This window comes from Lonchura striata, chromosome 9 (assembly GCF_046129695.1).
Source record: "Lonchura striata isolate bLonStr1 chromosome 9, bLonStr1.mat, whole genome shotgun sequence".
Classification (NCBI taxonomy): domain Eukaryota; kingdom Metazoa; phylum Chordata; class Aves; order Passeriformes; family Estrildidae; genus Lonchura; species Lonchura striata.
Window position 1 is genome coordinate 7,337,166 of NC_134611.1, and position 20,739 is coordinate 7,357,904.

General features: G+C 40.4%; 1 protein-coding gene across 5 annotated transcripts in view; it reads right to left on the reverse strand.

Annotated features, from left to right (window-relative positions):
- Positions 1–20,739, reverse strand: part of FGGY (FGGY carbohydrate kinase domain containing) — a 129,506-nt gene that overhangs the window by 22,175 nt on the left and 86,592 nt on the right. For all 5 annotated transcript variants that reach the window (XM_031505565.2, XM_031505566.2, XM_077785326.1 and 2 more), the window contains 5 exons: positions 17,776–17,837; positions 12,471–12,618; positions 11,063–11,137; positions 7,872–7,992; positions 5,158–5,246 (listed from right to left, as the gene is read on the reverse strand). In XM_031505565.2, the coding sequence (XP_031361425.2) occupies positions 5,158–5,246; positions 7,872–7,992; positions 11,063–11,137; positions 12,471–12,618; positions 17,776–17,837 (495 nt within the window). The remainder of the gene's footprint in view (positions 1–5,157; positions 5,247–7,871; positions 7,993–11,062; positions 11,138–12,470; positions 12,619–17,775; positions 17,838–20,739) is intronic.

The window sequence follows — 20,739 nt, forward strand, 5'->3', positions numbered from 1 at the left end:
TGGGAGAAAAAACCCAACATGGCAGGAAGGCCTTTGCTAAAAGGTGCATTAATTAAGTAAGGCAAGCCAACAAAATGATTAATTTGCTGTTCTCCTTCAATATTATGTTTACACAAGTTGATTATAGCACTTAATTACTAATTCACCCTGCTCAAAAACAAGAGTGCTTTAAATTTTTAATGAGATGAGGGAAGGCAGCATTCCTGAACTCAATAGGGAGAGGCAATTTTATTTCCTCTTTTGATTTCCGAAGTTATTACCATTTCTAAGGAAAAACTTATCCTTTCCCTGATCTTCCACTCAGTCCTTGCTTTAGAAAATATGGAAATCAAGGGACGCTTGCATGAATTTCAATCTATGGCCTGACAGGTGATGCTTTGGAAGAGGAATAGAGGATCAGATCATCAACTGCAGCATGTCCACTGAAATAAATGAAACAAAATTACACCAGAAATGGCGTGATCCAGAAATGGAAATGGCCTAATCCCCTCCAGTTCTGCCAGCACAAAAGTTGAGTATGTCTCCGTATTATTTATGGGTGTTCTTATGAAAATGTTGTGTCTTCCCCATTGCCAGTTGGTCCATTACCAAGGTTGTGGTCTAATTGTACTCGGGAACTTCTTCACATTCATAACTGTCTGTAACACTTTAATTGTTACAAGGCAAACACTCAGTGTATCCTATGTTCTTCCTGGCTGATCTTTATAAAACTTGTGCTATCTGTGGGGTTTGTTGTTTGATTTTTTCCCTCTGTGCTCTACCACCCGACATCATCCTGAGCCACCTGAGAGGAGATGTCCATCAAATGAAGCAAAACGCAGCAGTGCACAAACAAAACTCTTCCAGGCTCTGTTAGTACAGAGCTTGAGTGAATTATTTCCCTGCACCACCTTAATTTCAACTCCCACCTGCAATACAGTCCACAGCTCTGACCCAGGGGAGCACAAGCCCCATGGCTCCTGGGGCTGTTTCCAGGGCTGCAGGCTGGACCCAAGGGGTTCTTCATCTGCTCAGCTGCTAAACAATTCAGCTAATCACATGAGATGATTACCTAACACCTCTTCCTACAGAATCCAGCTCGTTTTCATGCACCTATGATATGCTTTACAGAAACAATAAAAAAAGCATTTCCCTATCTTTTTGCAGGATATACCATCAACTTGCTTAACAACCAAAAGGAAAAAAGGAAAGACTAAACCTCCCTTAAAAGTGAATTTGATATGTGAAAAATCTTGTGGTCTTACAGATTCCAAATTCTAGCTCAGCGTTTCACACCAAAAATATTCACAGAAAACTGATTACAGAGTTACCAACAAAATGCCTTCTAGAAAATCAGAGTTTCTTACTTCCCATGCTGGCCAGTAACAATTCACCACGTGAACACACCACATCCAAAATAAATCTGGTAATCTGGTTCCATACAGGTAATTTTATTAATTGCTTTAATATGCAATTAAGGAATAGTCAGTGGGCTGCAGGGTTTTATTAGGCAATAATCCTGTTCCCTGGTGTACAGCTTTATCCCAAAGAGTGGGCTATCAAAAAAAAAAAAAAAAGTGAGCTGGATGACTGCCAAATCAAACAGCACCTTCTTCCCATTTTCAATTATGTACGAGTGAGGCAGAGTAACGAGGATATACTGGAAACTTTGACATTTATTTATTGAACATTTTTACTGAGAAGGAATTGCTGGCTGGCTAAACCGGAAACTATATTTTTACTACAGAAACAATCCCATAGAAAAGCAGGATCCTGCTGCTCAGCATGAAAGGAATGGCTAGAACCAATAAACTGACCCACCTAAGCCAGTGATGTTAAGGTTATTTCATTCAATAGAGCACATATTTCAAAAATCCAAACCCCAAAAATACAGTCTATTTCAAAAATCTTTATGTCACACTGTTTTACACATCACTGTCTGCTGGGGGCCAGCCAGGCTGTGTTAGAGCTCCTACAGAACCACTCAGAGAAAAAGTGTGTGGCATTTGTAAGGACAAATTAAAAGATAAACCAAGATGAAATTCAGAGGATTTTCTCCCCTTTCTGGAGTTTCTAGAGACTAAATAACCAACAGATGAAATAGGGAAGAATTCACCACACTGTGTGGGTTTTTTTTTTTTTTCTTTTTGGATAGACCAATTGTTTTACCACAGAGGAGAAAAATGCAGGGAGAGTAAATGAAGAGGAAAATAGGGAAGTCAACATTCTTTGAAGCAACAACATATGGCGACCAGGCCTGAGAGATGGAGGTTATAAATCTTCCCTTGATAGAATTACCTAAAGATGAAATTGCAGCTTCAAGGGGCTTGAACTTTTCAATCCACACTATGAGCTTGCAAATTAACCTGTTTGGTCACAGCTTTTACATTAACCTTCATTTCCAAGGCTTCTCTGTAAGGGCTCAGCATATTGAGAATTTTGGTGCTAAAACAGATGTGGTCAGTAGAAAGCATAAAAAACTTTGCCCAAATCACTTGAAATACGAAGAAAAATATGTGAAAATTAAGAATTAGAACAAAATGCTGAATTGTTCAAAGAGCTTCAGTATGGGAAAGGAGAAGAGACAGGAAGCATGTTGCTGCATGTTCCTTTGTGAAAATAAACTTATTTAGGGATACCAAAGGATAAAGGAAAAGCTCTTCAGTGTTCCAGCCACCAAGACCCACTGCCCAAGACAGGTCAGGGTGAGGCTCCTGCTGTCCCACGTGGGGTGGGTTCATCAACAGCCACATGTGGTGAGTGACTGCCTCTCCTTGGAAAAACCATCCTCTGAAGCAGCTGCTTCCCCATGTGCAAACCCCAGTGATGTGGTGTGATGGGGCACCACAGGACCAAGCACCAGCACTGTGTAGGAGGATGAGAATACAGCAACACCACAGCCACACACCTACCCCAGGAAATACCACCCAATTCCAACACATTTCTTACCTGTGCAGTTAAATAAAGCCTAACTCTGACTACTCCATAAGGTTACCACAGATTTGGCTCTTCCCTAAGTGACCTACCTTGTCTTTCCTCTGCTAAAAAGGATGTCCTGGGAGATTTTGAGGATCTTGCCTTTGTGCTCTAAGTGAGGCAGATGCTCTGACCTGGCTGCCTCATGCCCCAAATACCTACAGGATGCACATTCCATCAAATTCAGCATCCGTGGTGGGCAGCAGCCAAAGCTCCTGCCAGCAGAGCATGGTAAAGATGGACTAAGATTAGCAGAAGTGATTTGGAGGGGTCCAGATTTGGGTGTTATTTCCAAGCTGTCCTAAAACTGCTTGAGTTTTAGAAACTGGAGCACAGCCAACCCATAACAACCAGGGAGCTTTTAAACATTTTGATTCTGACATTGAGTGGAAATGCCCAAAAATTGTTCTGAGAAATGTGACCAGTGACTGGGAAAAATACAGTAAAAAATCCCCTTCAAAAAACCATAGATATAAGGAGAGAGGTTATTGTAAAAAACCCACAGCTCTCTCCTTTACTATTACACTGAGCAAACAAAGAGCTTTGGAAAGCATAGTAATTAAGCACAAACCATCTATTAGAGGAGAGGTAATAACCTGTATTTGCAAAGTCTACAAAGATGCTGAATGTTTGCAGCAGCACCTCTAAGAAAGGGTTGTTTTGGAAGAAGTGTTACAAAAATAAATTTCAGAGAGGTTATTGAACTACAATGGTAGATACACATTTATACTTCCCTGACCCTAAAATAAATGTATTCAATTTCTCCTTTGTGATCCCATGTAGCTAAATTATTTTAAAAATATTCATACTTGTTCTGACATTACTGGATATTCTTCTGTAATATTTTTATATGTAAGAGCAGGGTTAAAAACTAAAGGTAAGTGCATACACCAAAATAGTATAAAACACAACACAGAAAACTTCACAACATTAGATTTTTCAATGCTGATAAAAACAGATTTAATATAATCAGTTTTGAGATGTTCAGTTATTGTACAGTAGTGGAAAACATCCTAGTCTTGGAATGAAATGCATATTTGAAGGCAGAAGATTAACAGAAGAGCAATAATTAAACACAAAGTCCTGTCACCAAAAGTTGCTACTGAAACTACATTTATCAAAATAAGGCCTCTTTAGAAGCACTAGAATTATTACACACAGATATATATGTTGCACTGTGTATTTGCTGCAATGGGATTCATTTTAATGGAAACATTCTCATGAAAGGAAACTGCTCTTTGTGCTAACCTACACAGCACTGTAGAATATTCCCATTTGGAGAAGTGCCAAGCACAGCCCAGCTCCTCAGCTTATGCTGAGCTGTTTATTGATTCCAGTGGAACTGCATCAATTTAACCAGGTCAAGGAGCTGACCTCCCTATTCACAAAATATCTCCAGATAAGCTTTTGTGCAAAATTGCATCTACAAATATCTGTCCCTGATGTTATAAAGCAAAATGTAACACAGGAATTAGGGACCATCCTGATAAATCATTTTGTCCAACTGCATTTTGCTGTTCAGTGTCCTTGTGCAGCACGAGGAGAGGACATGGCTTATGGGATCACCAGGTGGGAAAACAGGCATGGTTTGGGACAGTCAGACCCTTTGGGTTTCTGATGCCACTGTTGTTTGTATAAATGCAGCTTAGCCATGCTTAGACTGATCCACTAAAAATAAAAGTCTCACTGCTACTTTTTCAGCTGTTAATGGACTGAAATAACATGAAGGAACATGCAGTTCCATCCTCATTACAAACTCTGCATTCACTGGGGGCAAGACAAGAGCTAAGATGTGTTATTTTTTACTGAGTAAATAATGCTGTGTTGCCTCTTATGTTTAACATTCCTCAATATGAAGGAAGGAAAGTAGGACAAATGTAACTGAGATGAAAGCATGACCTTCCTGCAGGATCAGAGCCTTGCCAAATTCCCTCTTTTGTCTGTAAAATTACATGGGCTAACTTCATACACAGCAGCTTCTATGTATGTCCCCACAGTCCAAAGGCAAATGAATCCTTAACACACCTAAATATTATCTGGAGTTAAACAGGGGGTGGAGAGAAAGCAATGCTGGATCTTGTCTGGCTGTGCAGAACGGACAAACTTTTCCATTTGGGTTTAGGTGTGTGCATGGTGCCAGAAGTCAAGGTGTAAGCCACATTAAAACTGAACAAAAATGACATAAAATCAGGTGCTGCATACCTGGATAGATGCAAAATCCCCAGAAGCACAAGCTCCAAGAATAGCAGCACCCACCAAAACAGACTCCACTTCAAGCACAACAGGCTTGCCTGCAGAGGGAAGAGCCAGGCCTCTGTTAGGGAACACAGCAGCACCAGCAGCTCCAAAAATAATTAAAACCCAAAAAGACAAACAAAAAAAGCATCAAAAAGGGCTTGAAAACCATTATTCAAAACCGCTTTCAGAGCTACATCCTGCTGTAGGTTAATGTAAATCTCTCTGCTCTGTGGTTCCAGGCTCCAAGGAAAGTGCAGCATTTAAACAAAATAATTTTAGCAAAATATTAATGCAGAACATAACGCACACAAAAAACAACCCCTTCAGATCTTTGACACTGGCTGTTTATCTCATTCAAAAGGCTTGGTATAAACCTGTTACCCACACCCTCCAAACCCACGTGCCTATTAAAAGTTGACCTGGAGGGGAAAACGAGGCGGTCTCCTTTTTGTTTCTTTTGCAACAAACAAAAAAAGACTGTTTGTGTTTGGTTTTGAACATACAGCCAACAAAGCCAGCCTGGTTTTGCTGGGAGACATGAAAATATGAGTAATAAACTTTCTCAAGCTATGTATGAAATAATAAAAGAAATCTTGTTTTCCAAATTGTGCAAGATACTCAGAAGCAAAATTAAAACACTGGAAAAGCTAGCAAACAATATATATTCTAAAGAATATATATTCTATTCTATATATTCTATATCTATTCTAAGGAAAATAAATTCTATAGAATTAATTATTAGTGTTTCACCACCCATGGGTACTAACAAGAACATACTTTCCCTTGGTTTATGCAGAGTTTTTTGAGACCTGTTTTACTAGTGTAAAGAAAAGCAGGAAAAGGCTAAAAAACCAAAAATAATTAGCCTGCTTTCTTAACTCCCCAGAAAAATCTAAACTAAGAGCATAAATCTAAATACTTTTCTAGCTGCACTTCAGATGCTTATCCTCACTAAACTGAAAAATTTAATATTCCTGCAGTATTTGGCATGTGTCTGTGTTTCCAGTGCTGAGATAATGTCATTCAGTGGATGATGATGCAAACACAGGGGTGGGAGCAGGGATTCCTGCTTAGAACAGTCTCCACCATATTATACACCAAAAAATGCTGCTCCTGAGAGCCAGCTGTAAGATTAGAGGTGCTGAAATTTGGGTGAAGTCCTAAAATCAGCCACGAACAACTTCTATAGAAGAAAAAGGCAGAACACACACTTTGCAAAATGAGAAATAAAATTATTAATATAAAAAAGCAAATTCATCTCGCTCCAGGCATTCAGCTACTTGATGCAAAGCTTGCCCTGTCACCTGAGCATTCCTGCAGTTCAGCTGAAGCACAGCTCAGGACTTGGGTCAGCTTGGAACAGCAAATCTAAAGCTCAATCTCAGAGCTCTGTGGCTCTCTGCCAGGCGTCAGTGAGCAATTTTCAGCGTGCTCTAAAATTTACTGCCCATTTCCCGCATCCTCAGAATGAATACGGAATTCTTACCAGGCAAACAAAAAGATCAAGATACTTTTTAAGTGGCCTGTGGAATTATCTATTGGATGTCTGCATGGCTGAGTCATGGGCATTTGTCGCTAACAATAATATATTCAGATTTTTTTCTTTTCAGGAAAGAATGGGGGATTGATCCTGGAATGTTAGTTATTTTATCTGATAGGCTCTAATGAGTTCAACATAACCAAGAGCATTTCAGTCAGATGAACTCTGACATCCCTTGTCAGTCACTGATTTTACAAATGGGGGAGAACTCCAGACTGCAAAAAGGCCTTTTTGTACTGAATTGTACTTGGCCATTAGTTACAGTCAAAGAACTTGTGATTACATTTTAATCAGAATACCTTTTCACAGATCTTTCCTTTTATACATCACAACCCAGCAGCCCAACTATACATGTAGCTGAAATTCACCTAAAATATGTGAGTTTCTGAAGGAAAGGCATGGACTTAACATAATTTTTCACAAATCATCACTTTGACTACAATATGTTTAGAAATTTTAAGGTCAATAGGCATTATGTATTTTGCTTGTCCATCAGGGTTATAAAGTGTGGTTTGATGTTTGATGTCAGATCTGCAGATCAAACTCCCCAAATTTGGGCCTTAAACTTCATTTATGACAGCTTAATTGATCTTAATTTGAAATAAACCCACAATACACATCACTCAATGTTTCTCTGAAGTCCTTTATGCTAAATTTTGTAATTTTTTCCATGTTTTTTAAGTATATTCAACTGACTCAGAGGTGTGCAGAGATGTCCAACACACACAGGCTGAAGGGAGACCAAAAACACCATGGAGTGAAACACCATGGAGTTCCACTTGTAGTGAAACACATACCCAGGGCCTTCCACCCACCAGGAATTCTACAAAACCAGGTGCAACACCTTGCAGGAGCAAGGATCCAATCACTGTCCCCTAAACCACATCAGTGACACAGGCATGGAAGCAATTCAGGAAAGAATTGTTCTATAGAATGGATGCGATGCCCAGCATGAGCAGGAAGTGTCACAAGTCAAACAGGATGAAGCCAACAGAAGGAACATTTCATTGAACACTTTTTTGGCCATGCAGCAAAATACAGCTCCATATAAAGTTTTTATTTCTCCAAAGACAAAGTACTCAGACACCTAAAAACAAAAGTAATTCCACTCCTCTCACATGCCCTTCCCCAGGCTCACCAGTAATGTCAGCATGCATCTGCACAAAGAGAGGGTTCTTGCTCAGCCCACCACACAGGAACAGCGTGCTGATCTCATGTCCTGCAGCCTGCATCGCCTCCAAAATATGTCTTGTTCCTAACTTCAAAAAAGGGAGGAAAAACAGAACCAGCTAAGCACAGGAGAGGAGCCAGGAACACAACTACACCTGCACGGCAAAGACATTCCCACCAGAACCTTCTCTTTACTTCTCTTTAAATCCAGGTCAGTAAAGAAGTTTCAATTCTGAAGCCAAATAGCAAAACAGAACAAAAAGAGAACAGCAAATAAAAAACTGTTTTCTGTCTTTTCAGCAAAAAGGAAAACCTGAAGAATTTTGTATTGGCTTAACTATTTCTCTTGGCCTTTGCCCTATGCAAAATAAAATGTTCCACTTCATGGCTGAGTTAATCGAAACATCTCAAATGCAGGCATATTTAAACTTTTTATTTACAGTCTCCATTCTGAGAAACTCAAATCAGAATGGCAGAAGCAAATATTTTGCCATTTTCAAAAAAAAAAAAAATCTTTTTTCTTTTTGTTTGCTTTGCTTCCCTCCTCACTGAAGTCAACTTCCTCCCTATTTCCCTCTTGCAAGAATATTTTCCATTTATTTTACAAACTATTTGACCAAATATAATTCCCAGCTCTTAATAATACCATGGAAGTTAAATTTGAAGCTCAGATTTGACAAAATGTCAAATTCAAGGCAAAATGTTGCCCAGGCTGACTCTTGGTAGGCACATTCCCGACAAAATCTGGTCAGAGTTTTCATAAACTGTTATTTAAGTTTTCTTTAGACCATGCTGCAGTTTATTAAGAGGACTGCAGCTGCAACAAACCCCTCTTCAAATAAAAGCTACTGAAAATGGATCTTGCAGGGTTCCACCAGGCTGGATACGTCCACAGTGAATGCCCAGCACTATTCTGGAGAGGCCTCCAAATTATTTTGATTTTTAGACAAGCAGCTCAGAGGAACCTGAGCAGCCCCAGCCCCAGCTGACTAAATCCATCGCTTCCCTATTGACACAGAGGGCTGATCTCCAAATTGCACAGCCACGATTTTAATTATGGAAAAATCAACTGCTCCAAAAGGAGTCTGCCTGCTCAGAACAGGCTGGACAGCCACAATTACATCTCTGATCATGTTCTCATCTGGCCAACTGTTGCATTGCATTTTGCAGTGAATAGTTAAAAGGAGATTCTCTTTCACTGCTTCTGAAATTCAAATTTATTAACAACTTCTCTCACAACATACACATGTCAAAGACCCTGAGAAAGAACATGCTGTGAAAATTATTTTGTGTTTACCTGCCTGGAAAATTGTATTCACACAGCAATTTAAATTAAAGCCAGACTTATTTCACTGTGGGTGGGGGGGAACTAATTTAATCCCGGGTTGGAGAAAATGCAAATTGAGGGGCTTCAAATGCAAATTTTATATAAAAAGGAAAAAGCATCTCCTGCTGAAAAGAAAACTAGAGATTAACATTCTGTGGACAGGCCTACACTTTGTACAAGATTTTTACATAGGTTAAAGTTTATCTTGCACCCATTGAAGACAGCTAATGGTACAGGATTACTACAACTGTTTCCTTCAAATAAAGGTGAATTTCCTTCAATAAAAGTGAAGCTAAAATTGGCAGTGAACATTTAATTTCTTAGGTATCTCATCAGCAATTAGTAAATATATCGAGTCAAAACCAATGTTCTCTGTCTACTTTTTAGTTACTGTTTCAATAAATTTCCCTTAACTTACAGTGAAAACTACAATATGTCCTTTTTATATTAAATCAGCTCAATCAGCTCTCCAAAAGATATGCAGCTGCTGAGTTTACTGCTCAAGACAGTATTTGTGTTTTACACGAAGTTTGAGCTGTATCATATAATGAGATAATAGGTGACTTTCCCAGGATTTCCAGCAGAGAAGGTTTCCACTTCGTTAGCACGAGATAATCAGAGGGCACCTGTTCCAGACTGGGAAGTTCCTTTCAGGGGCAGGATCAGTCCCTGGCATTGTTGAACCTCTCCTCCACATTCTTCTTTCAATGGTGGGATTATACTGAAGCATCAGGTATAACCCAGCTACATTCATCTGCAAAAGGCTCCAAACTCACAACAATGAATCCCAGGCTGGGGTTAAGTTCTTATTTGCTGAAGAGGGAGGGTTAACACATAAAATGAACAATTCCCAGTAAATTTACAGCAGCCGCCCACCCTCTCCATCCCAGATGGCTGACCCAGCCTAGAAAAGTTGTTGTTAACCAGGAGAGGAGTTTGGAAGTTTTCCAACTGAACATAGTTTTGTCAGGAAAACTCCCCAATTCATCAGCCTGTTCATGTTTTGCAAAAACACCTCAAGTTCAATAAATAAATAAATAAAAAAAAAGGACAGAGAGGATGTTAAAGGAATGTGGACTTCAGTCACCAGAGGGCTGGGGACAGCATGTCCCACTGGAAACACCCTGAGCCAGGCTTTCCAAACCATTTCTGTGAGCCAGGGTTTCACCTCAAAACAGAACTTCTCGTGAAGTGGAAATCCTGGGTTCAAGCGAAAATCAGGGCAGAAAGAAAAGCATTCCCATAAATTCCCCATCCCTGGTGCTGGCAAACACGAGGGACATTGCCCAGCCTCCCTGCCCAGCCACGGCCACAGGCTGGGACTGCTCCCCTCGGGCAGGGACACAGGGAAGATGTGCCCTGGTGGCTCTGAACCACAGCCCTGGCACAGAGCTCTGCCTCACCCAGCAGGCAGGGAGGGCAAATCCAGGGATTTGGGAACAATCTGAAGCTGAGGCTTTTCAGGCAGCACAGAGCTCTTTGTACAATTGCCAGAGATTTTCTCCCCCTCTCTCAGCCTCTCTAAGGACAGCTGGGATGTTAACACTGCTCCTTGTGCTGTCAGCCTCCTCCCTCACATCTGCACCAGAGGCAAAAGCTCCATGTACAGAATTGCCATAAGGGCAGGATTTTTTTAGGGGAACATCTTCCCCCACATTCTGCTGATTATCCTCCAGCTGGGAGTGGTCACCAATGTGGGTGAACAGTATCTTGCTCCTTTAAGAAGCCCATTAAATGAATTCATGTATTATTAGAAATCTGGTTAGCAGAAGGGAATGATCAGTCTGCACAGAACAATTCATTTCTTCTTTTATGCACTAAAAATGTCTTACAGCAATGGCTTGGATCGTGGCCAGGTAGATAAGGGCAAGTTCATCCAGACCCCGAGACAATGTTAGTCCAACAACCTGTGCAAAGATCAAAAAGAAGATGTAAAAGTCCAGCCAAAGTAAAACTCTATTATTCTCTATGGCTTCTTGTTGTAACAAGTTTTAAGTGCTAATTCCAAGCCTTACTCCTGTGAGCTGTACACATAATGTTATGTTAAACATGTTATTCCTGATCTGGGGAAGAACCACATAAATTATCTTTGCCCTTGTGAAGAAATGAAGAACAAACAGCATATTGTATGGGATTAGAGATAGATTAACTCTGACAGTTTTATGTTATGACTCAGATATTGCTCGTGAATGTATTTAATGTAATAATATGAAAATGCTATTACATAAAAATAACTTTTTAAAAGCATTTCTCCCCCTCCCTCCCAAGCACCCTAACACTGAAACACAATTAATAATTAAATACTATATCTTAACCTCCTTTACTCTGACATAAATCAATACTGCACTGTAGTTACTCTGGATTAATATCAGGCAAGACCTGAACGCAGACAGAATTGTGACAGAAAAAATTAGTTGCTATTACCAGTATTTGCATACAGTCATCATACCAAGGAAATTCTGATTTTGCTGCAGCATGTAATTCTGTCATAAAATAATGGAGGTATTATTAGGATCCAAAAATACATAGGCCCTTTTTTTTTTTTTTTTAATCTTTCCCTCATTTGTGGTTTAAAACATGCAGTAGTGCTTATGTCTTTCTTATCTCAGTGTTAAATACAGCAAGATTTTGGTTCTGGTGAGCAGCTTGAGAGGCTCACTTCAAGGACAATTTGCTATTTTGAAGGAGATATTTGCATTAATCACCAGGTATTTTGATTTCACCAAATTATACTCTTATGATACCTTTCTGTTACAGTTCTGCACAGCCTTGGCTTGTGAGTGAGCTGATCTACCACTGTAAATTCGAGGAACTCCCAGACTCTGAAAGATTGCCTGAAAAGCTGTTTGAATCAACCATCTATGGTCAGAATATTTCATTCCTTTCCCAGACAGGTCTACCAAATTTCTCTTGAAATTCATTGCAACAAATTGTAAGATTTGGTACACAGGTGAGATAGCAACAGCAAGAGCTGTGAAATGTGATTCCTAGGAAAGATACCTGCACGCAGACAACATTCCTCAAGTTTTTAGAAAATTAATGTGGCTGTAGTGATACCTCAAATACAATGATCTCTGGTTTTCTACTGAAACATCCAGCAATACAGCAAGAAACCCAAATCCTTTGGGATAGTGTAAATAGCTAAGGAGGAGTACACTCAAAATTGAAGAAAAGCTCCTTCCAAACTGATTTTTTTTTTACCCTGTATTGACCTTTTTGCAAAGACAGGCTGTTTCTTACCATGCCCTTTAGTGTCAGATCTGTTAAGGGAGATCTGTTACCATGGAAATCTGGCCAAACATGTAAATCAACAGTGAGGAAACCCACAGGCAAAGATTTCTTAATCAGATCCAGGTGACTGTTCAAGTATGTATATATACTGTGAGCACTGCAAGAAAAACAAGTTGGAAAAAGAAGGGGGGAGGTTATTCCTCAAACATAAAACATTTGTAGCACCACCAAATGCAGAAACCCCACCAAAGCACAGCAAAAGTCACTGCCTGCCAAGGCCATGGCACTGCAGGGATATCTCTGGCACGTGGGCTCAACAGGCCATCAGAATTCCTAAATTTCCAATTTCCTGGGATGAGGGGAGATAATGTGACCCTGAGCTTGTCCACTGACTCTTAAGAATACCCAGAGCTGTTTGAGATTTGGGGGCAGTTGCTGCTCCTCTCTCACAGCTGAGAGGAGGAGTAAGGAGGATTCCAGACAGAAATTAAAACCAAGTTCCTTTGCAAATGTTTAAAAATTTCTCTGATTAATCAATAATGCTGGATGTACAGCTTTCCTTTTTTAAACTATAATTTTTTCAGTGTGTGTTATGGTTAAAATGCAGCACTAAGGGTGGAGGAGAGAAAGTGAGTGGCTGCTATTTTAGGGAGGAGCCCAACATGGGCCTAAATATGATTGTATCTAAGTTCAGATGCTACACCCAACCCCACAATATCCAACAGATTTTTTTCCTGGACTTAAGACTAATGGTGAATTCTTCAGTGCCTTGGCTTGCAATGACTCTAGTGACATTCCATTTAAAAAATGTTGCAATTACACTCAGAATATTTTTTTCAAACACTCATCCTATCACAAACAAACCCATATATATTTTCCATCTCCTTGGAAATCTCCAAGCGGGGCATTTAACTCTAGACGTGTGGGTCAATAATAGCATCTAACCCTAATTACAATTGATTAGTCATTGTCTCATCCACTGCAGACCCAAACAGTGATATTCATTTAGCCTCTACATGTATATTCAATCATGCACTAATGAGATCCCTAAGGGAATTTGGCATATGCTTTACTAGTTTGACTTCTGACCCACTAGCAGCTGTATATTTATATTTTGCATTCAACCATTCAGCTGCATGTTTTTTCAATTATACCTTACCATGTGTACACTATCAGAGGATATCATTCAAAATGAAGTACACTTGGAAGACATTAAAATAACTAATTTACATCATTATTCACGTCCTTTAAATGTGCTTTATGTGTCTTCCTGGACCCGAATTATGATAATTTGGAGGTCACCATCATTTTTTTCCTGTTCTTGTAAAAGTGGCCCTGTTTTCTCCATCCCTAAAGACTCCACTACAAGCAGTACATGCTAAGGATAAAGTAGTTTTAATTCCAGTCTCAATCATGGCTTGACTGTTGGGAAGGATAAAAAAGGAAAGCTTCACTCAAGCACCAGACATCCCAGCCTCTCTCTCCTCTCCATCCTGGTTGATTGCTCTCACAAGGATTAGCCATTTGTGCAGCTCTGTCAGAACACAAGGACTGAACAAAAGGAGGCTGAAGTTGAGCCAAATATGCTTAAGATCCATATAACCTTGGAATTACACATTTTCCCACACCTTTTCACATTTTATTTTTTTTCCTAAATATAGATAAGGGTTCAAGGCACTACATTTGGACTGAGTGACCAGCAAAATCCCTCAAACACCTGCCAGAGCCTGTTCTACCACCTTTGTGTTTAACACAGTATAACATCATCACCTCCTGGAGCTTTTTTACTCAGTTCTCTGTGAAAGTATCAGTGGCAGCTGCCTCTGACCTGCAGAGCTGAGCACGAGCTGTTGCCATGAAAAAGGAAATAGGCTGAAAGTGGAGAATAAGAAATCAATGCAAGGCTGCCCAGAGCTGTGTTTACATGTGGGACACGGCTTCAAAAAGCAACCAGAGGTTGGTATTTAATCTGAAAGATGCCAGCAGGTATCTTTCAGGGGGAAAAAAATTCCAATATTTTCGATTTCTAAACTTAGAAAAAAAAAGGTTCTAAACCATCTAGAGACACAGAGAACTGCCAAATATCATTCTTATATTCTGCTAGAAGCATGCCAGAATTGCTGGTGGATGCTGTGTGTAACTTCAATGTTTTCTTTTCAGGAGACATCTCTTTCGATGGGGAAATGGCACTAAGGACTATAGGAAAAGGAATTCTGCCCTAAAACAGCACTTCACTAAGTGCCAAAGGACATGCAAACTTTGCTGCCAGTTAGACACTTTCCTTCCCTGTCAGGTTAGAAATGGTCATTCTAGAAAACAGAATTATTTAAACTTTAAAGCAAAAAGGATCATACTATTTCTTTTAATTTCCTCCTCTAATCTACCTGTACAGGATTTAACAAAGCAGTGATGACTAAATGTCAGACCTACACAATATGTAGGATGAAGAGCAAATGCAACACATCACAGCAATTTCTGCAACTCGCTGAATTGCCTGAAAAACCCCAAGTTTTGGTGCTCACAGATTGTGCCCATCAGATAGACCAAATGCTAAATTTAAATTCTCCAGAAAATCCTTGTGTAATTCAACCCTCTCCACTTCCAGTAAAAGAAGGGTAAAAAAGAATCCAGGAATAGGACTGGGAGGGTTGCACAAACCTGGCCTTCAGCAGCAGTGGTCAGAGCTGCTTGTCTGAGCCTCTCACGCCCTCCCAAGCCACCACAAATCCCTGCACCAGTGCTAAAACAGCTGGAAATCTGCTCTGGTGGGGGAAAAGGAGAGTTTGCACAGGGAAACTCCTGAGATCAGCTGCTCTGCAGGGACCTGCCATTCCAAACCTGCTTCTTAGCAGCATCAGGAGAAAGGGGGGACAGGTTTGGAGAGGCAGAAGGAGGTGAGAGCAAGCAAGCAAGAGACACAGGTTTGTGACCTCTGAGGGTCTTTATTTAATGATCCAGACCCTTCACTGCACCCAGCATAGGAAGCAAAGGCAATATGGAATTGCACACCAAAGTATGAAATTCTCATTTGGTTTCCCCTCCATGGCTTTTTGCAATGGCTGAACAGATTCAAATTCCTCCAGCCACACAGAGAATAATATCCTTAAACATAATAAACCAAATTCTCTGATCTGTTCTGCTGAGAATTCCAGTGAAAGAATTTATCATCACCAATAATCCTCCTAAACAAGATACCATGGTTGAAGGGAGCCTCCAAGAAAGATGAAGAGAGACAATTACAAGGGCCAGGAGTGACAGGACAAGGGGGAATGGTTTCAGGGTGCCAGAGGGCAGGGTTAGATGGGATATTGGGAAGGAATTGTTCCCTGTGAGGGTGGGCAGGCCCTGGCACAGGTGCCCAGAGGAGCTGTGGCTGCCCCTGGATCCCTGGCAGTGTCCAAGGCCAGGTTGGACAGAGCTTGGAGCAGCCTGGGACAGTGGAAGATGTCCCTGCCCATGGCAGGGGTGGGACTGGGTGAGCTGTAAGGTCCCTCCCAACTCACACAGTTCTGTGATTCTGGGATTATTTCTATTCTGTGTATATGACTTAATGTAGGCAAACAATCCAGAGTTTTGGCCAACAGCAACTGCTACTTGTACCCAGCGTAAGGCTGAAGTTTGAAAAAAATAGAAAAGGAAAAAAAATAGAAAGGAAAAAAATAATAAGAAAAAAACAAGTTCAAATTTCAAAGTTCCCGATTATTGTTCATTCAAATGAAATTCTTTAAATCTAACAAATATTTGAGGAGAGTGAGACAGAAGATGAGATAATTAATATGAGACTTGTTTAGTAAATTTATAGCAATACCAATCTTTCATTAGGACAGTGATACCTGGAAAGCATTACAAAAATACCATTGAGCAAATTAACTATATAAAATACTATCACTCATTTTATAAAATATTACAACTCTTACTATCAGTGCTATCCCACACCATGCAGGAGACTCAAACCCAAGGTTATGACACCATACCCTGGGATAATATGGAGTTCTACTGCCAATATTCTGTGTTTAATGTCCTGTTCACATCACAGCCTCAGTTTTTGCACTGTGGCATTGTTTGTGGTCTGTCAGTTCAGTATCAGACAAAGCAGACACAAGTAGGCTACTCCATAGGCATTTTTCCAACACTAAAAAAAATGGTTTATCCTGGCATTACAGACTAAACTGTTTGTCTTATGCTCATGCTTCAAATGGGGGCACTGGAAAAATGGCCTGGAAGCCAGAATTTTGAAAAAGACCCAGTTCAATCTTTATTCCAAACATACACAGATGCATTTATTTCCTGATTTCCTTTTCCAGAGAACAACAAAGAGAATTCTAGGAAGCATGAATCTGTTTCATATTGAATGAAGGCCAATACATTTCTGGGAATCCTGGTCAAGTTCTTAACAAACAAGTAAGGCAGTGGGCCCTGCAAGGCAAGGAAGGGTCATCCAGAGAAACCAGGTAGAGCTTTATCTCCCCAGGCAGGACTGGAATTAACTCTGCAACAGCACGTGCTTAATCCATCCATCAGGACTGGCCCTGCCTCTCAGACCAGAGGGAGAAACTGAAGGGAAAATGCCAAGTTTGCTGGATTTTTTCTTTAATTTAAGGAGGAAAAAGACATTTAAGAGAATCACATTTTCATCCAATGTGCCCAATTGTTCAGCTAAGACCTCTCTGGGAGTGATGTGAACCATCTCAGAATGAATCCAGGCCAAAAAAGCTTGAGCAAGTCCAGGCCTGACAGAAGTGTCTGAACTGTCTTCATCACTTCTAAAGCAGAACAAGCTCAAATTCCACATCACACACAGCCTCTTGTTCAAGGAATCTTGGAGTTACCTCCAAGTCACCCCTCCATTTACAGTTTTGTCTGAAAATTCATCCTCTGTTTCTCTGTTCTGTTCTCCTGCCAAGCAGGAGTTTCTCATATGGTGGCTACACCTTCCTTTAGATTACTGTTTCAAAAATACTGAATAATATATTCCTAATTAAGCTACAGCCCATCCTTCGAGCTTAATTATTTCACCTACAAATTAAGACATATTGTTAGCTCAAGGCATGGAGGTCTGCTGAACAGGGCTGGTGCTATAGAATCAGGAAATACCTTGGGCTGGATAGAAAAGCAAAAAGTTAAGATGATTACTTAGATATGCCAAAGGTATCTGAGGGGAGTTTAAACCTTACATTTATGAGCAATCACCTGGAAAGTCTTTGTAAATACTTCCAGCTCACTAACAGACTGTTAATTCCCCTGAGTGAGAATGAGGACACTGCTGGGAATGCCATGTGTAAAGCAGGTATGTGATAAAGGAATAAACAGTGACCTGGCTGCAGCCTTTGCCTCTAGTTCTGGGAAGGCAACGTGGCCTCGCACCACATGATCGATCTGAAAAAGAGAAAAGCAACATTTTGAGGATGATTACATCTTGAAAATTCAGCCCTGGAAAAGGGAAAGGCAGTGTTGCAGCTCTAAGAAAGACAGGAGAGACTCTAAATTACTCATGAAGTGTTAAATCCTAGTCCTAGCAAAGCCAATGGCAAAACTCCCACTGAAATTCAGGATTTGGCATACAAACAGTGAGAAAAACAACCAACCTTGCACCAAACCCAGGCCAAATGCTAAGCATGCAGTTCCTCAGTCAGGAGAGTAAGGTGGAAGAATGACTTTTTTCCTGTCCAACACCCCCTGCATGTCCTCTAGTCTGTCCCATTCTGCATGGATAGCCTCACTGGAATTCTACCAGAAGTTATCTTCTTGGCCCAAATACCTACATCATCTTTCTCTATCACACTTATGATAAAACACAAGGTGTGTTGTCATCCTGATAGATGCTTCATGTATTCATTGCAGGAAACATAATGTATACCCTGAGAAGCAATTATTGCTATAAAAGAAGATCAATATAAGCTCTGTCTTATAGTGAATTTATAAATCAGCTTGTCCTTTCTCTCCAGAGTGGTTATCATTACTTACAAAACAAAGTATCAGATAGAATAATATGGGCTTTTAAGGCAATAATTCAGCAGGTTTTGTGGCCTGTTGATAACATCCCATCAGAGGTGACAGTAAAAGCTATGGAGGCAAAACTACAGCTACTCAAGAGTGCTGAGTATATTTGGCAGTACTTATTGACAGCAAATCACATTAGTATTTAATCTTAACAGCATGAGTCTAGTCCTGAACCACGTAATGAAGCATACACATGTGAACACAACAAAGCAAATAATGCATGTCTGTTCTCCCTGAGATCAGCATCAAAAACAGAGGTCAGTCATGTGCATGCCCCAGAAACATAGCTCAGGCCCAAATTGTGCAATCCTGCAGAATCTCTTCAGAACACCAGGGGCAGCCCATAAATTCAGAAATAAATATATAAATAAACATCATATATAGGTGTGTACTTGGAAAACACTGTTACACAGAACTGTTAGAGGAGTTACAAAGCTTGCCCTTAATTCAAGCGTGGCCACATGAGGGATGCATCTAGAAACCCTTTTCTGCTATTTTTTATTTCACAGTTTGTAATGATGTCATGCCATCCTTTGTCTCCATTGTGCAATATATTTCTTCTTATAAATTTTGAAAATATAGTGTAAAACCCCACTGAATATACAACTAAACATGGATTTGCAGATCAAGGGACTTCTTAATTCTTCATTTGGACTCTATATAAAGCAGTTTTCAAAATCCAACTGACTTCTTCTGCTGCTGTATCCAAAAAAAATTAGAGCTTTTTAAAGGGATCAGCTTTACTTTTAAGAAGTTTGATCAGACTGTTCAAATTTTATGGAAATAATTCACCTTGGGGTGTTGATCAAGCAATGGAAAGAATCCTTAAAACTGTCCTTTTTTGTTTGTTTGATTGTTTGTTTTCAGAAAACTTTAGGTGTGAGAAAGAAGGAGCTTTGAAATGACAGAGATAATAAATGCAATGTACCCTGCACAGTGCACATGGCAGTGTCTCCTCCCATGACTCCTTCTGTGTCTTCTGTTCCCTCAAGACAACCACATGGGATATCCCAAGAGTATTTTAATGAGACACTTTTCCTAATATTCCTAACAGTACTTCAAGCTGACTTTTGCTGTGGGTCCTAACAAGACTGTTCATCTTTCCCAGAAATTTATTTAATGATTCAGGAACACCTTGTTTCTCTTGTACAAGAAAGGAAAGGATTTTTAAAATAATCTTTTTCAAATGCCTTTACTCTCATTGTACATTTTAAGTGTGGAACCTCTGTGAGCCAGCCAAGAAAAACTACAGTCTGCCTGTATCCTGTCTGGAACTTAGATAAGTGTATTTACCTGTTCAGAATTAAGCACAAAAAAACTTCCTTTTCAAAAGTGTTCTTGCAAAGCTACACGCAAGATTTGCTATTTTTCTTAAAAAATGGCAGAGCTATGAGCATATAGTTATTATTTTACATGGACATTATTTAGTTTTATGTCTGATTTTAGAAGTTATTTGAAAAATGGGATGCTTTTTGGTCCTAGTGTAATCTTTACCTGAAAAATTTAGAGCACATTCCACCTGCTGCAAAAGCAGTTTTTAGCCACAAGGCTAAGGAGGGGCTGGAGGTGGGGTGGGAAGCCAGGCTGCAGGAGGAGGAATGACTGTGCCACTGCAGCTGTGACACAGAGGAATGTCAGCTTGATGTGGCCAAGGAGAGAGCACAGGAGGGATCCCCAGTCACAGCTCAGCCTGGGGTGTGTGTGGCTTTCCCAATCCAGGAGGATTTCTGCTTCTCCTTCAGTGACTGTTCCATATGGAATGTTTCAACGCAGCGATGCCCCAGTGCATTTCCTGGCCATGGACTCCCATCCCCAGGCTTTTAAAGAGATGGGTGGTGCTGAGTCAGGAGTGATTACAGCTGCAGTTTGTGACAGACCAAACCCACCCGCACTTGGGGCTTTCCAGGGACACCCACAGGCCTGGGGCTGTCTCCTGCAGCCTTTCCAGAGGCCCCTGCAGCTCAGCCCTGAGGGCAGCCAGGGTTTTCACAGGTTGGGCAAGGTGACACTGATGCCTCAGGTTTTAGCATTTATATTTTTCACATTCTGTACTGCTTTAGTGTGTAAGTATAGACTTCGTAGTAAGGGATGGTGAGCTCTCTTCATAGAGCAAGGAGACAAAACAATTCCTTCTCCAGCTGGGCACCAAGGACAAATGATCCAAACCTCAGCCCAGGAGCACAAACAGCGTGGGCTGGAGAGAGAAAAACAAGCAGGGTGGGACTGCCTGGGCTGGAGCTGGAATGGGACAATGAACTCCAAGGTGCCAATGGAGCAG